This window comes from Mastigoproctus giganteus, chromosome 10 (assembly GCF_048544385.1).
Source record: "Mastigoproctus giganteus isolate SK-2022 chromosome 10, ASM4854438v1, whole genome shotgun sequence".
Lineage (NCBI taxonomy): Eukaryota > Metazoa > Arthropoda > Arachnida > Uropygi > Thelyphonidae > Mastigoproctus > Mastigoproctus giganteus.
In genome coordinates, this window is record NC_143584.1 from 24,069,066 (window position 1) to 24,085,895 (window position 16,830).

Below are 16,830 nucleotides of genomic sequence, written 5' to 3' on the forward strand. Positions count from 1 at the left end.
AATGCCATCAAAAGAAATACCCAATATTAGGAATTTAAAACAAGAAAGTGGAATTATCATATTAATCTAGTCTTTTCTTTTCTTTTTTTTTTTTTTTTTATTTATGAGAATAGCAAGTATCAAAGAAACCAGGAGGATGAATATAGGGGAGATACAGTTGCAAGGAAGGCATAGCCATAGTTTTCCAAACTAGTTTGTTTCTTTAATGTGTTATAAGGAAGAACAGTAATGGTATGAGATTTAAATAGCAGGGTAGGAAATGATGATTTATAACTATGGCAAATATTAAAGAGAATTTGGAGGGAAAGGTAAACCTACAAATAATAGTAAAAAATATATATATTTATCTTAACATATTAAATATATTTATTTTATATATAATGTATAAAATAAAATATGAGTAAAATTCTGTGTAAGCCATGCACTTATAATTAAAAAACTTGCGAAGAGCCAAAAGTTTAGGTGAAGGGTAGTATAACTGTATCATCAACAATCAGTTGAAGATACACAAGTATACAGAAGATTTGAGAATGGAATCTTGTACTGGGCAAATTAAAAATGGCAATTAGTGCCAAAAATAAGAGGCATAAAAAAGTATACAGAAGTCAACTTGTTGAAAGTTAAAATTACATTCCATATGCTAAAATGAGCTTAGGTGATGAATAGTATAAATCAAAGAAAACTTTTGTGGAATTGCAAAAGAGATATGTGAGGAGGTCTGTAAAGATAAAAATCAACACCATAATGTACTCAAGGTATGAGAGATAAAATATGTCAAAGTGGATAAATAAAAATCTTGGGAAGAATAGAAAAGAAATAACAGGAAAGTGAGAAAATGTACTGGCATTTAGTTAAGAATATCATAACTCAAGGGAACTAAGGTAATTAAAACAATATTTTAAAAGTACAGAGTAAATACGCTGAGGAACTGTTACAGAAAGGAACTGAAGGCATCTCTGAAAAAGAGATCAAAGTGGATGAGATACAAATATAATTGTTTAAATTTACAAGTTTTGAAGTTACACTATGTACATATGCTTATCTAATTTTCATGCACATCTAATCAAAGAATGCAATTTACTAAGTTTAGCGTGGAAACTAAAAATTAGAATATAGTTCTTTTAAAATTTAATGAGGTAAACATTTAATAAAGTGCTTTTTGTGTTAATTTAACATGCTATAATTTATTAATTATCACTACCAAAACTTTTTTTGACAAATTTTTCAAACCTACCTCCGAAAGAACAGATAGAGTAACTGGCAATCCAGTGAAGTATTTTTGCCCTTCAGTAATTGGAGAGAAGTAAGTTTTGATGAGTGCTGCAACCTCGGGGATACTGGATTCTTCCAAGTAAAGGCATGCATTAGGTCCAGCATCAAATGTATATGCAACCTGTAAATAAATTGTATAAATTCTGATGTCACAACTAAAGGTAACCCTCATATAATGCGAAACTGTGTTATACGGGACTAAGAACTAGTACAGAACCGAACAAAAATACACCATTTTTTTATAACTATTGGAAACTTAATTTTTATAGTAGTAATAACTGAACAAACGCCTTACCTTACAAACTGTGATACTTATATGTCAGATAATGTATGTTCATTTTTCTTCCTCTTCACAATCTCTTCTGCAGCATCTAGATTTCATGTACTGCACGCTTTGAAGTCACAATTTTTTTATGGTCTCAAACAAGCACAAGTTCAATAGCACAGAACCTAACCCAGGGATCTCCCAACAAAATACGGTGGACCCCCACTTTAAAGATATAAAGCACAAATTTAATTTTATTACCTTACCAATTAACAAAAGTTAAATGATACGTGAAAATTGGAAGAATATTTTCCAGTTATCAAAATACTAATTGATATTTCTGTTCACTGACTTTTTTTTTTTTTTTGCTGTAAAATTTAATACAGTAAAAATTATAATCAATTAATAAATTTATTTGTTTTTTATATGATTGAATATTTCATGGAAAGGGAAACACATTTCACCATAATAACATGTAATAATTAAACTCTATCACAGAATGCAAATGCAAGATAGAGTTTACTACCTGTTTATAATTGATTACACTAAGAGAAAAGCCCAATAAACCGGAAACAGCAAATTGTTTTTATTGTAGTGCCCTCCAGAAATGTGCTTTAGAAAAACATCATAAAGGTGATAACGACTAGCGAGTCAACACTGGGGATTCACAAAAAGGAATGGAAACGTTGAAAACTGCATCTAACCTAATAGCAGGGTTCCCCCCCCGCACAAAAGCTCAAAAATACCATGTTATGTGAGATTTCCTGCAATTCTCAAACCATGTTATATAAGTACCATAGTGTGTGAGGAGTGCTGCAATTTATCAGTTAGAGCAAAACCGTGTTGTAGAAGTACCGTGTTATACGGGGGTTGCCTGTAATTCACTTTTTACTTACTATAAGCAGCGTACTTTTTGGTAAAAAAAAAAAAAAAAACACACACATGTGAACAAAGACATGACTGGGTGCACGTGGGATGAACTTCTGTACTGTTCATAACAGGGGAAGCCATTGAAGACCTGTGCTCGTCCTATAGTTTGAGTAAAATCTTGATATATGTCTAAGCTACTTGGTCTTTATTTCACAATTATACCTACCATGTGCTGTTCAATGCACAGCACATGGAAACTAGATTAATTTTGATTTATCTTGTGTTCTGGTATGTTTGCCTCTTGGCATTTGTGTAAAATATCAAACCTTTTGTAAAGACAAATTGATCAAGGTTAGTATTAGTATTAGTATTAGTAACGGCCGTATGGTGCAAGAAAGCCTATGGCTTATGCTGCACCAGCCAAAAAAAAAAAAAAAAAAAAAAAATCCGAACAAAACAATGATAAAAACAAAAATTAAATAAATAAATAATAATAATTAATAAATAAATAAAAATAATAAAATGAAATTAAAAATTAAATAAAAAGGAAATTAATCCTATCATCCTATTCGCTTCCCTTACCCGAAAGTACTATCCAGATGACCTTTGAATTTCCCCAAACTGTCGGCCTCTACCACCCATGAAGGCAACTTATTCCAGTAATTTATAACTCGCTGGCTAAAATAAAACTTCCTGCAGTCCAATCTAAACATTTCCCCGCGTAACTTGAATTTATGTCCCCTAGTTCTAGCATCATTTATAATCTTGAAAATTTTGTCCTCATTCATTTTACTGATGCCTCTCAGAGCCTTAAACACCTCAATCAAATCTCCTCTAAGGTGTCTAGTTTCCAAACTCTGCAACCCACATATTCGAAGTCTTTCTTCATAAGGACGCCCTTTTGCCGATCTCACCAGGCGAGTTACCCTTCTTTGCACCCTTTCAAGAAGCTCGATGTCTTTCTTTAGGTGCGGTCTCCATACTTGAACACAGTATTCCAAGTGTGGTCTAACATAGGCCTTATATAATGGGATTATCACGTCCCTATCTCTACTTGCAAAAGTTCGATAGATCATCGATAGGACACCATGGGCCTTCCTTGCAACCTGTTTACAATGCTCAGAGAATTTCATGTCTGACCGTATCGTAACACCCAAGTCCCTTTCCTCCAGTACTGGGTTTAGTTGAACTCCACCAAGTGAATAAGTTTTTTTGGGATTACTGTTTCCCAGGTGTAATACCTTACACTTTGTTGGATTAAAGCACAGCTGCCATTTTTCTGACCATTCTTGAAGTCTATCTAGGTCTCTCTGAAGAAGCTCAGCTTGACAGTGATCATTAACTACTCTACCAATTTTAACATCATCTGCAAATTTAGACATCACGCCCTCTATCCCTTCATCAATGTCGTTTATGAAAATTAAAAACAACAGTGGAACTAATACTGATCCTTGGGGAACCCCACTTCTTACATCAACCCAATCTGAGGAATAGCCATTTATCACAACCCTCTGCCTCCTGCCCTGAAGCCATCCTTCTATCCATCTAAGGATTTTCCCAGTGATTCCAACCTGTTCCAGCTTATAAAGCAACCGCTCATGTGGGACTGAGTCAAAAGCTTTGCTGAAATCTAAATAAACAATGTCGAAATTATTCCCTAAATCCAGCTCGTGAGTGACCCTTTCGAAATAGCGAACCAGATTTGTTAAACATGATTTTCCCTTTACAAAACCATGCTGAGTATCCTTGAGAATTTCAATTCGATCCAAATGATCCTGAATTCCACCCTTGATCAATGCCTCCATGATTTTCCCTACTACTGAAGTCAGACTGACAGGTCGATAATTTCCCACTTCACTTTTAGAGCCACCCTTATGTATGGGAGATACATTTGCACTTTTCCAATCCAAGGGAATCTCCCCAGAGTCTAGTGATGCTCGCATAACCAGCCTCAGTGGTTCAATGCACTCGCTTGCCGCCTCTCTCAAGATTATAGGGTATATTCCATCAACTCCAGGAGCCTTACTAGTCTGTAGGCTTGAAAGTTTTTTCATTAAATAATCTTGCGAAATTTCAATATCATTAATTACATATTTTTTAACTTCGCTCCCACAATTTCCCATTGCCACAAAAGGCTTTTCATTTGTAAATATCGATGCAAAATAACTGTTGAGTTCATCTGCAACGGCAGCTGGTGTATTTATTACTATCCCCTTTCCCTTACGTAAAGGTCCGATCTGGTTTGTCCTGCTCTTCTTGGCATTTATATATGTGAAGAATTCTTTATCCCCCCTCTTTGCTCTGTTTGCTAGTGATTTCTCATAAACTGCCTTTGCCTGTCGAACCTTTTCTGTGGCTCTATTACACATCACCTTGTAGCTGTTATAGGCTTCAGTACTTTTTATTGCTCTTTAACGTTTCCATGCCACCTTTTTCTGCTCAAGTAATGTGGCAACTTCACTATTCATCCAACTTGGAACCCTTCTCGTGGAGTATTTTTTTAATGGTATATACGCATTCAAGGCATCGGTGATTAATGTTTTAAAAGCGTACCACAGTTCAAATGTATTCATTCTCTGCGCGATATCTACCCAGTTAATAGAGGCCATGTAGTACCTTAAGGCATCGTAATTTCCTTTTCTGAAATTAAAACCCATTCCTTTGCCTTTTACTTCTGCTACCTCTCTCGTCATCATCCACCGTAGAACTCCGTGATCACTTCCTGCTACTGGTTCCTCTACTGTCAGCCCTGTTATGTCATCTGATTCATGTGTGATGATGAGGTCTAGGATATTCTTTTCTCTAGTACTTTCCCTGACATGTTGATACAAATAACAGTCATCTAGTTGATTTAAAAATTTTGTTCCCCATGTCGAGTTTCCTTCCCATTTACTCCAATCAATTAGAGGCAAATTGAAATCACCCATAATAAGGCATTGACGCTTACTTGCCCATTCCATTTGCATGTAGAGGCTTTTGTCATAGTCTTCACAATCACCTGGTCTGTAGATTACGCCTACTCGCATTGTACCTTTGTTTCCAACTATCTCACACCATACAGACTCTATACTAGCATGTGAAATGTCTGAATCTGGGAAAGCTATAGTCGCACTCAGGCTGCTTCTGATAAGAAGCATTACCCCACCACCCCTTCTATCTACTCTATTCTTCCTAAATACATTATACAAGCCGTACTGAAACTCATCATCCCCAATTTCCGGGTGGCACCACGTCTCCGTAAGCCCTATTATGTCCGCGTTACTTGTTTTAACCAGCAGTTCGAATTCGCTCATTTTATTGACGACACTTCTAACGTTACTGTATAAACAATTAAGATTTACTGTTCTTGTATATTTAACAACCCTAACACAACCCTTGAAGTTTTTTAGGCTCTCTTCTCTGATATTAGCTACCTGCTCACGTGAAACGTCTTTGCCCCCAGAACATCTAGATAATACGTCCAGTTGGGGTAACAGATAAGAACTCTTAAGGTATGTGCAAGAGTTACATTGACCAATATTATCAGATAAACGCGTGTCAGTATTACCCACATCCCCCCTAACTAGCAGTTTCCCTGAGCCTTTAAGGTATCCTCAATAATATTGGCAAAAACTTTTGCACCACTTTCACACGTGACTACGTTCCGTATAGTAATATTCAGCGTGCCCTTGCTTTTAGTGCAAACGGAAATAATTCAGTAATCTTACTTTGTTTTATCCATAATTTGCTACTGATTTAAATAAAACAATTTTTAAGTTTGACCTTCAGAAATGCAAAACGTTTTCTAAACTCACACTGAATTAAAAATTGTGAGATTTAGAAAATTTAATCTTCACAAACTACAGAAAAGAAAAAAAAAAAAAATGCATGTCTGCAACTTTTCCCATTCATAAATCAGTAGCTGCCTCTAGATGACTTAGAAGTGATGACACCTCAAAGTGATGACAGCTCCAACACCTCAAATTCATCAAATTTATTTACCAAACTCCTAGCATTGGTGTACACGCAAGTATACCTGCACCTGTTCCTATTCTTAGCTACCCTAACACAACCCATGTGTTTACTTGTACCACAATGACTCCCAGTAGTCTCTGAAATCACCTGCATCTTGTTTTCAAGAATAACGTCAAGAAGATTTCTGTAATGAAGTAACAAAACTATATATCTAAATTCACTATAATGAAAATACAGATAAAAATATATTTACCTTGTTTTCTCCATAATAGGAGTTGTACTGATGAACAACATCTATAATTGCCCAGGATGTATCATTCATATAGCGTACAGGAGGATACGTATCCAAACACACTGAATGAAACTGATTACTATCCTATTCAAAAATAAAATATCACCAAGTTTATTAGATTATTCAATACTTAATTATACAAAATACTTCTTTTCCAGTCAATTAACTACAGTAGAGTGTTAGTTATCTGGAATAATTAGTGTCAGACCTAGATAGCAAAATTTTCCAGATAATCGAATGTATGTAAAGTAAAATTAAATAAATTCTGTTATAATGTATTAAGGTAAAAGAAAAAGATGAAATAGTATGAAAAAAAAATATTTAATTAAAAAATAACTTATACATACAAATTTACATATGTATGTAAATTTGTATGTATAAGAGAGGGAGTGCAATAGCACACACTCTGAGTTGACTGGGGTTCAAACCCCTGACTGCTAAATATGGTCGATCTGCCAACCCCGCACTGGACCAGTGTGGCAGATTATGGTCCATTTCCCTCAGCATGAATTGTTGAGGAGGCTTCCATCCTGCAGTGGGTTGATAATGGCTGCAGTTTACCTTTTTACCTGGGCAATGGACGAACCCACAGCTTGGCAGGTATACAGGGTGTCTCAAAATTGCACGGCATAACTTCAGGAATGAGTTCCTCATATGTAGACAACAAAAATATTTTATATCAACATAGTTCCTGAAATGCTTGGTTCCCGAGTTATTACCCGGAATGTCTTATCTGCCGCATGTGATTTCCTTCATCACAAGGTACTGACAGAATTTGGTGGTTTTCTATTTCGACCATGTACTCAAATCAGGAGCAAGCGGATATGCATTTTATGTATGGTTTGGTGGATGGCAATGCTTTGGAGGCTCGTCATTTGTACCACGAAAGGTTCCCAGAACGAAGATGTCCAGACAGGAAAATGTTTAAAGGTATCCATTGTCGCCTTGTGAACATGGGACCTTTACACCTCGTGCTGCTCACAGAGGACGACCAAGTTCTACGACTCCTGAAGTAGAGGAGGAGATTTTGGATGTGAATGCCACTCCTGGAATCAGCACACGCATGTTTGTTTTCCTGTCTGGACATCTTCGTTCTGGGAACCTTTCGTGGCACAAACGATGAGCCTCCAAAGCATTGCTGTCTGCCAGACCATACATAAAGTGCATATCCACTTGCTCCTAAAACCACCAGATTCTGTCAGTACCTTGTGAATTAAAGATTTCTTCATAGCAACTTGCTGTTTCAAGTGCCTGCAATATGGTCACACTCTCAAGTATTGTAAGCAATCTACATTTACCTGTGGTCACTGTGGCTTAACTGGGCACCAAACTACAGACTGTCCATCCCTTGAAAGCCCTCCTTCCTGTCCAAATTGCAGGAACAAGAAAAAATATGCCTCTCATTCCTATAAAGATACTAAGTACCCAGAATTTGTCAAAGCACAGTTGACCAACAAACTAAAAACAAATTTCATTCCTTAGAATCTGGTAAGTCTTACTTGATTCTTATTGTTTTGTTTTCTTGTTGGGTTCAATTTTGAATCCTAGATACTGTTAATTGTTAAATTTTCCTGTTATAAAATAACTTAGTGACCTTGTTTAAAATGTAATAATGGGCTTGCTCCTTTGAGTTAACATTGTTATTACTGCAGTTTTAAACTTATTCTTTAGACCGTTTTCAAAATTATATTTTCTGTTTAAAAACAATTTAAAATTATTTAAAAATTTTGATTTATCCAACTAGAATAAATCTTCCTTCTTGGGTCATCAGTCTTTCTGATTTCCCCTTACTTTTCTTTGCTAGTAGTAGTTCCTGGCTGCCTCCTCGTGGCTAGGGATGGGAGCGGGGAGTCGGGCATTGTGGGCACTTTACCTCGGCTCCCTGCTGCTAAATGCCAGCACACACAACAGAAACAACATATCACATACACTAGTAAACACCTTTCTTCTTTCTCTCTCTCCCTTTTTTTTTTTTTTTTTTCCTGCTGGCTTTTGGCGTTTGCCTAATATACGGTGGTGATAGGGGAAACCCTGGGGCCACCAATAACTTTACAAGAATACTTGAAAAAAAAAAAAAAAGTACCTTGTGATGAGGGAAATCATCTGCGGGAGATAAGCCATTCCGGTTAATAACTCGGGAACCAAGCATTTCCAGAACAATGTTGATATAAAATATTTTTGTCTACATATGCGGAACTCGTTCCTGAAGTTATGCCGTATATTTTTGAGACACCCTGTATAGGTACACTGCATTCACATAGAAGGTAATTCGATGTCAGTATCAATAAACGTGAGTTAACAGACTTTGAAAGAGGGATGATATTGGGTACCTGGCACATGGGTCACTCTTGCAGAGGCGGTACAGAAATTGCACTATTTCCATTTGACAGTATCAAGAGTATATTGGGAATATACCATTTGCGGAATAAAATCTCATTGTGGACAGCACTCTGGGCAGAGAAAGGTGGTGGATGAACATGTCCATCGATGTCTGTCTCTCATTGCTTCAGCCAACCGGAGAGCGATAGTGGCACAAACCATTGCTGACTTGAATGACAGAGGTGCCAGAAACATCTCCACCAAGACCATCAGGCGATCATTATCCGCAATAAGTTATGGGAGCCGCCAACCCACCAGAGTCCCATTGCTAACACCTCAACACAGTACTATATGCCTCAACTGGGTGAAAGAACATCAGCACTGGACCTTGGATGATTGTAGATGGGACTCCTGGTCTGATGAGTCCCATTTCCAGTTATTTTGAGTGAACAAGGAGGGTGCATATCCGGCAGGAACTGCACAAAGCTATGCATCTGTCATGTCAACAAGGAACTGTTCAAGCAGGTGAACAGTCAGTAATGGTCTGGGGCATGTTCAACTGGCACACGTTGGGACCTCTGGTATGTCTAAATGCATCTCTGAACGGTCCAGGTTACTTCCCACAGTGTACATCCTTGTAGACCATCTGCATCCCTTCGTGGTCATCGTGCACCCACCATAATGCACCTCCCACAGAGCCGTGAATAGAACGTGGTTCAAAGAGCATTCAGCAAATTTTACCACGATGGAATGGCCTCTCCATTCACTGGACATGAACCCTGTGGAGCATATTTGGGATGCTGTGGAAAGATCCACTCGAGCTTTGGATCCTCTACCCAGGAATGTGATGGAACTATGGACAGCAGTGCAGCAAGAATGGCTGGAAATACCTGTGCAACACTTTCATGAACTAGTGGACTCAATGCCTTGCCGTGCGACTGTCCTTATTCAGGCGAAAGGTGGGCCTACCTGTTACTAAGTAGGTATGCCATGATTTCTGTTCACTCAGTGTATATTCAGATAGGTATTTTACTGCAAATTTTATGTGGAAAAAAATTTAACATAATTTTTTAAAATAATGTTCGATTGTTTTTTTTTTTTAGTTTGTTGTGATCTTTTTTTTTTTTGCTGCTAAATCTCTCAAATTCCTTAATAATACCAATTTTATTATATCGCATTCTTCTGGGTTTTCTGCCCATTTCGGTGCTGTTTATTTTCGTTGACATTTTGCAAAGAAAAATAATAAATTGCACAGTTTTGGGCCGATATTATTCTTACCAAATCTGAAACTAAACTAAACATAATATGAAATGAAGAAAACAAGATATGTCATGGAAAATTGGGTTCACATGGTGAATGACTAAACTATCACTCGTGGTTTCCGAGACAATCCATTAGTCCTAATCCAACATTTCACCAAATATACGATGTAAAAAAAGACAGATGTAGCATAATAAATATTTGTCTCAAATACTGTCATTAATAAAAAGAAGAAAAATCAGCTTTTCAAATTATTCTGGATAACCCACGTTCTACTGTATATAAAATGTGGCAAAAAAAAATCCTTCGTAAATAAAATAATGACAATAATAACTTGTTTGTGATACTATGATATCGAAATGTATACAGAAAACATAAAGTAACTGCTTACTCATAGGAAATTAATCTTCAGAATTACACTCTGGCCTGCATTGTGATGTCCTGGTTATTATACACTGAGTGGCTACATCGTTAGGTACACCTATCCTTTGGCCCTCAGAACAGCTTAGATTCGCTGTGACATAGACAACATGTTAAAAGCATGCCACAGGGATACAGGTCCATGTTGACTCAACTGCTTCCCACAGTTGTAATGGACAGCTGTGGATCTCTTCTCTGAAGAGTTCAAATGGATTGAGATCTGTTCACCAGGGGGATATTCACTGCAGTAAGCTGAATTCACTCTCATATATTCTCATCCAGTTCTGTACAATTCTGGCCTTGTGAAATGGTGCATTATCTTGCTGGAAGAAACCATTTGCTGACAGTTACACTGCAGCAGTGAAGAGATGTATCTAGTCAGAAACAATTTCCAGTTAACCTATAGCATTTAAATGTTGCTCCACTGATATCAAAGGTCCCAATGTGCAATGTGAAAACAATCCCCACACCACCACCACCCTGCATTGTTGACATCTAGCAGGATGGAGGCATGGATTCATGCTGTTTTTGCCATATTCTATTCAGAGAAAACTGCAATTCATAAGAGCAGCCAATGTTTTTCCAATCCACCTCTGACCAGCATTCGTGTTTCTGAACCCACTGTAACCATACCTTCTTGTTTTATGCTAACAGAAATGGAACTCAGTTCAGTTGTCAACTGCTGTACCCTATCCATGACAAGTATGGTGAGTTGTGCAGTCTGAAATGCCTCTTTCATTACCACTGTTGTAATGGGTTGCTATTTGACTGACTGTAGCCTTTCTATGACCCTGAACAAGTCTTGTTGTCCTCTCTCATTGATGAGCACAGCCAACAGTGATCCACAGGACTGCCGTTGGTTGGAAGTTATTTGATTATTGGACCAATCTCAATACACCAGACATTCATATGTGAAATCCTAACAGAGTTGCAGTTTCCAAAAATGTGTGTGTGCGCAATTCATTGCATGAATGAACTGCATACATACATCATCCCATGTATCTGTCCATCTGCTTTATATCACATGGTATAAAACATTCAGTGATGCTGTTACTGAATGAACACACTATTTCATGAAAAGGGTAAGGGTGTTAAGCACCAATAAAGTGTATTAGAGCACAGTATGTACTAAATTTAATATAAGATTGATGCTAAATAAGCCTGTCTTCCTTGCATAATTCTGCCTTTATTAATACTAACACAATACTACTACTAATAATAATAATAAACACATAAGAAACTTAACACATACTAATGCTGTTACATCTAGTAAGGGGGGAATGTAAGAGAAAACAATTCAATAATAAAAATAACGTGGCCAAAAAAAAAATAACAAAATAAATACGATGATAAAAATAAAATAAAGCAAGATGAAGAGGAAGGGGGTAAAGAAACGGGCGGGATTATTATTTGGTTTTTAGGAGCATTAGCAACTAAGGCCATATTGCTCCGGAGATATGCGGTGGTCATTTCCTGACCTTTCTGCATCCTCCGTATTTGGTGGTCACGGGCTCGAACCCCAGTCTAATCAAGAAGTGTGTGCTACACACTGCTGCTCCTGCCCACCTGGCTACGGAGGCACCAAAATGGGTGGGAGCAAGAGGAGCTGAATGTGTGTAAATATATAGCAGTCACGATTGAATAGTCCACAGGAATGAAAAATTCCTGTGCTAGCTTACATTCTGTTTATATTTCTAGAAACAACACAAAAGAAACCTTTAATGATCAACTTTTAGTAACAAGACAAATCTAAGGAATAAACCAAAAAATGACATATATTCTAATTCATTACAAAACAAATTTCCTACTGTACAAACAAAAAACTTCATACAGTAAACTCTTTAAAATCCAACACCATCAGGGATTGAGAGGTACTGGATTTCAGAATTATCCACACCTAGTGGTTAGGCAGTTTTGGAGAAGCAGGTTTCACTGAATGTCATCAACTAACAACTGAACTTATTTATATCTGTATTTTTATATTGACTAAAATATAGTACTACTGGTGAAAATGTAAATAACACTTCACACTTCAATTTGTTAAAATGTTTAAGCACATACATGGAACATTAAGACACAAGGCCATAGTTTAAACTCATTACACACAGGCAAGAAATAAGAGCAATTTATGATTAACAGCAAATATTTAATTCATTATTTTTTTTTCAAATGAAATCAATTTAAAATATATCAAAAATATAGAAACTTGTCAAATACAACCTTCTTGAATTATTTAATATGTGCTTTTCATTAAATTCAGTTTAATGACAGCCAAACTCCTGTGTTTCTTCATAAATGAACCAAACGAGTTAAACAAAGAAATACTATAAGAAAAAAGTAAAATTGCAAATAATTCATGAAATGTAAAGATAAAAATGTAAAGTGAAATCATACCTTCATTGTAATTTCAGCAAAGAGGTGAAAATTTTTATCTTTGATAGCTTTTGTGATGTCTTTTACTCTCTTGGGAACAATCTCTGAAGCTCGATACCTTAAGAATTTACTAGTAAGAACACTCTGTCCCATTCCTAGAGTACTACTAGTATCTTTCTTTTGGTCATTAACCTACAAATATCAAAAAACACAGTGAAGTATGTTACCACTATAATGGTAAAAATAAATAAAATATGCCATAAACAGCAATTCTTTTTTTTTTTTTTATTATACTAATTTTTACACAATTGTAAAAAAAAATTCAGAAAATAGTGTCACAACTCAATGTTCACACATTGAATTGTCACATTAGCATCAAAGCACCTTTCAAATTGCTGGAATGTAGCATTTAATGCAGCTGCACACATTTCTTTGGGAATTTTATTGATAAAGTGTAAATCTGTCAAATTTTGTCAATGGAAAATCAGTGATATCACGAGGTTCTGTTGCATTTAGTCTATCCATGATCATACCCCAAAGCTAAAATCACATGGAATAAGATGAAGGCCAATTCAGACTTTGGACATTGATGGACTGGCACTGCCAGTCCATCAATGTCCAAAGTGGTGTCCAGTATGCACACACAGTGTGGGCAAAATGTGGGAGAACCATCCTCTTGAAAATGTCTCTGCACTAAGATACCAGAGGTAGTTCAGCAGAGTCATATTCTTGCAACATGTTTGGGTAATTATCAGCATTCACTGTTTCTTTTTGGAAGAAGTATGGTCCAATCACTTTCTGGAAAGTAGCAGTACACCAAATGTCCACCTTAGATTAGGCTCTCTCATATTGCCATAAACAATGAGGGTTTTTCTGACTTCCAAATAATACTGTTGTGTCTGTTCACTTTCCCACAGACATGGAACGTTGGCTTATCTGAGAAGAAAATGTTACAGACAATGTTAGTATCAATGTTCTGCAGTTAAATGAAGATTTCATAACATCTTACATTATTCACTTTATCAGCTTCTGATAGTGGATGAAGAATGTATTCATGATGTGGTCACAAGCTGTTTGTTGTTTGTTTGTTATTTGGTTTTTAGGAGCATTAGCAACTAAGGCCATATTGCTCCAGGATATGCGGTGGTCATTCCCTGACCTTTCCGCATCCTCCGTATTTGGTGGTGACGGGCTCGAACCCCGGTCTAATCAAGAAGCGTGTGCTACGCACTGCTGCTCCTTCCCACCTGGCTACGGAGGCGCCCTGGCCACAAGCATAATTCTTGAGTTACAATTCTGCATCTGCTGTTTATACAACAAACCTGTTTCCAGACCAGGCCAGGGCACCACAATAATTTAGAAGGTGACGTTAACATTGCATCTTGGACTTCATAAATGTTTTGATTAATAGCAGCTGTCTTTGGACAACCATTGCACAGAGCATCAACAACAGCACCAATGAACACAAACTTTTTGCTGATTCTCCGAATATTAAGTCAGCTTGGGAGCAGCTTCTCAAAGTAAGTTACAAACACCCTCTGCACTCATGCAGGGAATAAGTAGACTTTCACCCACCAGCCATTTTACAATGTTCCTCTAACATTAGTACATCAGTCATCTTTTCCAACTCAAACAACAATCTGAAACAAAAAAACTCCCATAAGAGTGGTAACATACTAATATCCAATCCATTATAAAAAAATTAATTAAATACTGCCAATTCTTTAAGCATTAACAGCAAGTAATGCAAATTATCCTTCATAATGGTGAGAAAGCAATAATTTATTAGCACTAAAGGTTTCAGAAATAATTATATATTTCAGGCTCATAGTGATTAGAACATATTCAGGGTTGCAAACTGTTAGTTAGTTATTTGGTTTTTAGGAGCATTAGCAACTAAGGCCATATTGCTCCGGGATATGCGGTGGTCATTCCCTGACCTTTCCACATCCTCTGTATTTGGTGGTGACAGGTTCGAACCCCAGTCTAATCAAGAAGCATGTGCTATGCACTGCTGCTCCTTCCCACCTGGCTACGGAGGCGCCTTGGGTTGCAAACTGCATTTATATTGTTACTGAAATGAGGACATCACAGCTCCATCCAAGAAACATGCAACATAGAATGCCCAGAATTCAATTTAAACTAAATCAACAAAATGAGTAAATAAAGTTTTTAGGGTCACAAAAATTACTAAATTAGAAGTTAGAATTACTGCATTAGAGGTGAAAAGTACAAACGTTTAGTTTAATGTTTCATTTGATTTGAGGTTTACTGGTGCAACAGCAACATAGGCTATAATGTGCCAACAATGATAAATGAATAAAGCCATTTATAAAAAGTACAAAACAAAAGTTGTTAAAAGATTACAGTGATTTGCGAAAATTGGTCACTATGTCAGAAAAAGGATTTGTACACAGTATATGTATAAAAGTTGTCAAAAGGTATAAACAATATATAAAAAAGTAATAAAAGTATATGTAACAAAAGAGCATATTTTAAACAGATGTAAATAAGTTTATCAATTTTAAATAGATAAAACAGCTGACATGTGGTAATTGTCAGAGAGCATCTGACTGAGTGTATACGGCTCAGTCGGATGGTTAAAAGGTAAAAGATATACATCGTTCATGTCTAAAACGTGGACATTCAGTTAAAATATGTCTAATGGTTAAAATGGTATCATAGTCCTCACATACAGAAGAGTCATCAGCCCTCAACAGTTTAATATAAGACAGCAGATGGACTTGTAATGTGAAACTCAAAGTGAACAATAGTGCTGGAAAGCATGCATCATTCTGTATGGAGGCATAAATCATTCACAGTTACTACAGAAAATCAACATGTACAAAGAAAAGGCAATTTACATCAAAATATACATAATTCAAAATAATAGTAAAATTACAATAATAATAAAATTAGGTAATAATAAAATAATAAATGGCAAATAAATTGAAATTAAAATTTATAAAGTAAAAAATAAAGATCCCCCCCCCACTTACCACCATCGCCAGAAAAAAATGTCACTAGCCTGAAAACAACGCAATATATATATAAATACCTGTGGGATTTTGGGGGAATTTAACTTTCCAGATGTTGACTGGAATTTGTGGGTTGGTCACACACTAGCAAGACTTTTGTGGATTAATTGGAGGACCGTTTTCTACAGCAGCATGTTAGAGAGGCAACAAGAGGAAGCAATACTCTTGATCTGGTTATCAGCAGTGATTATTCTTGCATTAAGAATTTGCAGGTAAAAGACCCAGTGGGTAGTAGTAGTAGTAGTGGTCATCGTGTACTAATGTGGAATTTAATTAAAGACATAACTACTGTCAAGGGTAAAGTGAAAGGCTTTTGCTTTCATAAGGGTGACAACAGAGGTCTCAGAACATTTTTAAATTGTGTGCAGTGGGACTAGCTGATGATGTTATCAACAGCAAATTCTAAATGATTTTAACTACAAGGCTTTTCATACCAACAAAGAAATACTGTTCACAGCTTAGACCTAAATGGATGCCAGATGAACTATTGAGACAGATGGCAGAGAAGAAATGTGAATGGGATGCATGTAAATTATCAGGTGATACAGAAACCTATGGTAAATATAAATTAGTCTGTAATTAAGTCACAAAGGAGGTTAGGCAAGCTAAGGCAGATTATGAGAAGTCTCTGGCAAAGAATGCAAAGAAAAACAACAGACTTCTATGCTTATATTAACAGTAGAAGGAAGGGATTAAATCACATTGGGCCACTTGTTAATAGGTTAACCATTGATGACTCAGCTCATGTTCCTGACAAATTCAATGGG

At 36.4% G+C, this 16,830-nt stretch overlaps 1 protein-coding gene across 3 annotated transcripts in view; it reads right to left on the reverse strand.

Annotated features, from left to right (window-relative positions):
• Mvd (mevalonate diphosphate decarboxylase) overlaps positions 1-16,830 on the reverse strand; it is a 73,574-nt gene that overhangs the window by 7,911 nt on the left and 48,833 nt on the right. For 2 of the 3 annotated variants that reach the window (XM_090383853.1, XM_090383855.1), the window contains exons 8-10: positions 13,047-13,217; positions 6,615-6,737; positions 1,235-1,393 (exon numbers count right to left, since the gene is read on the reverse strand). In XM_090383853.1, the coding sequence (XP_090239979.1) occupies positions 1,235-1,393; positions 6,615-6,737; positions 13,047-13,217 (453 nt within the window). Of the gene's footprint in view, positions 1-1,230; positions 1,394-6,614; positions 6,738-13,046; positions 13,218-16,830 lie in introns of all 3 variants that reach the window. The other variant, XM_090383854.1, reaches the window with a different exon arrangement.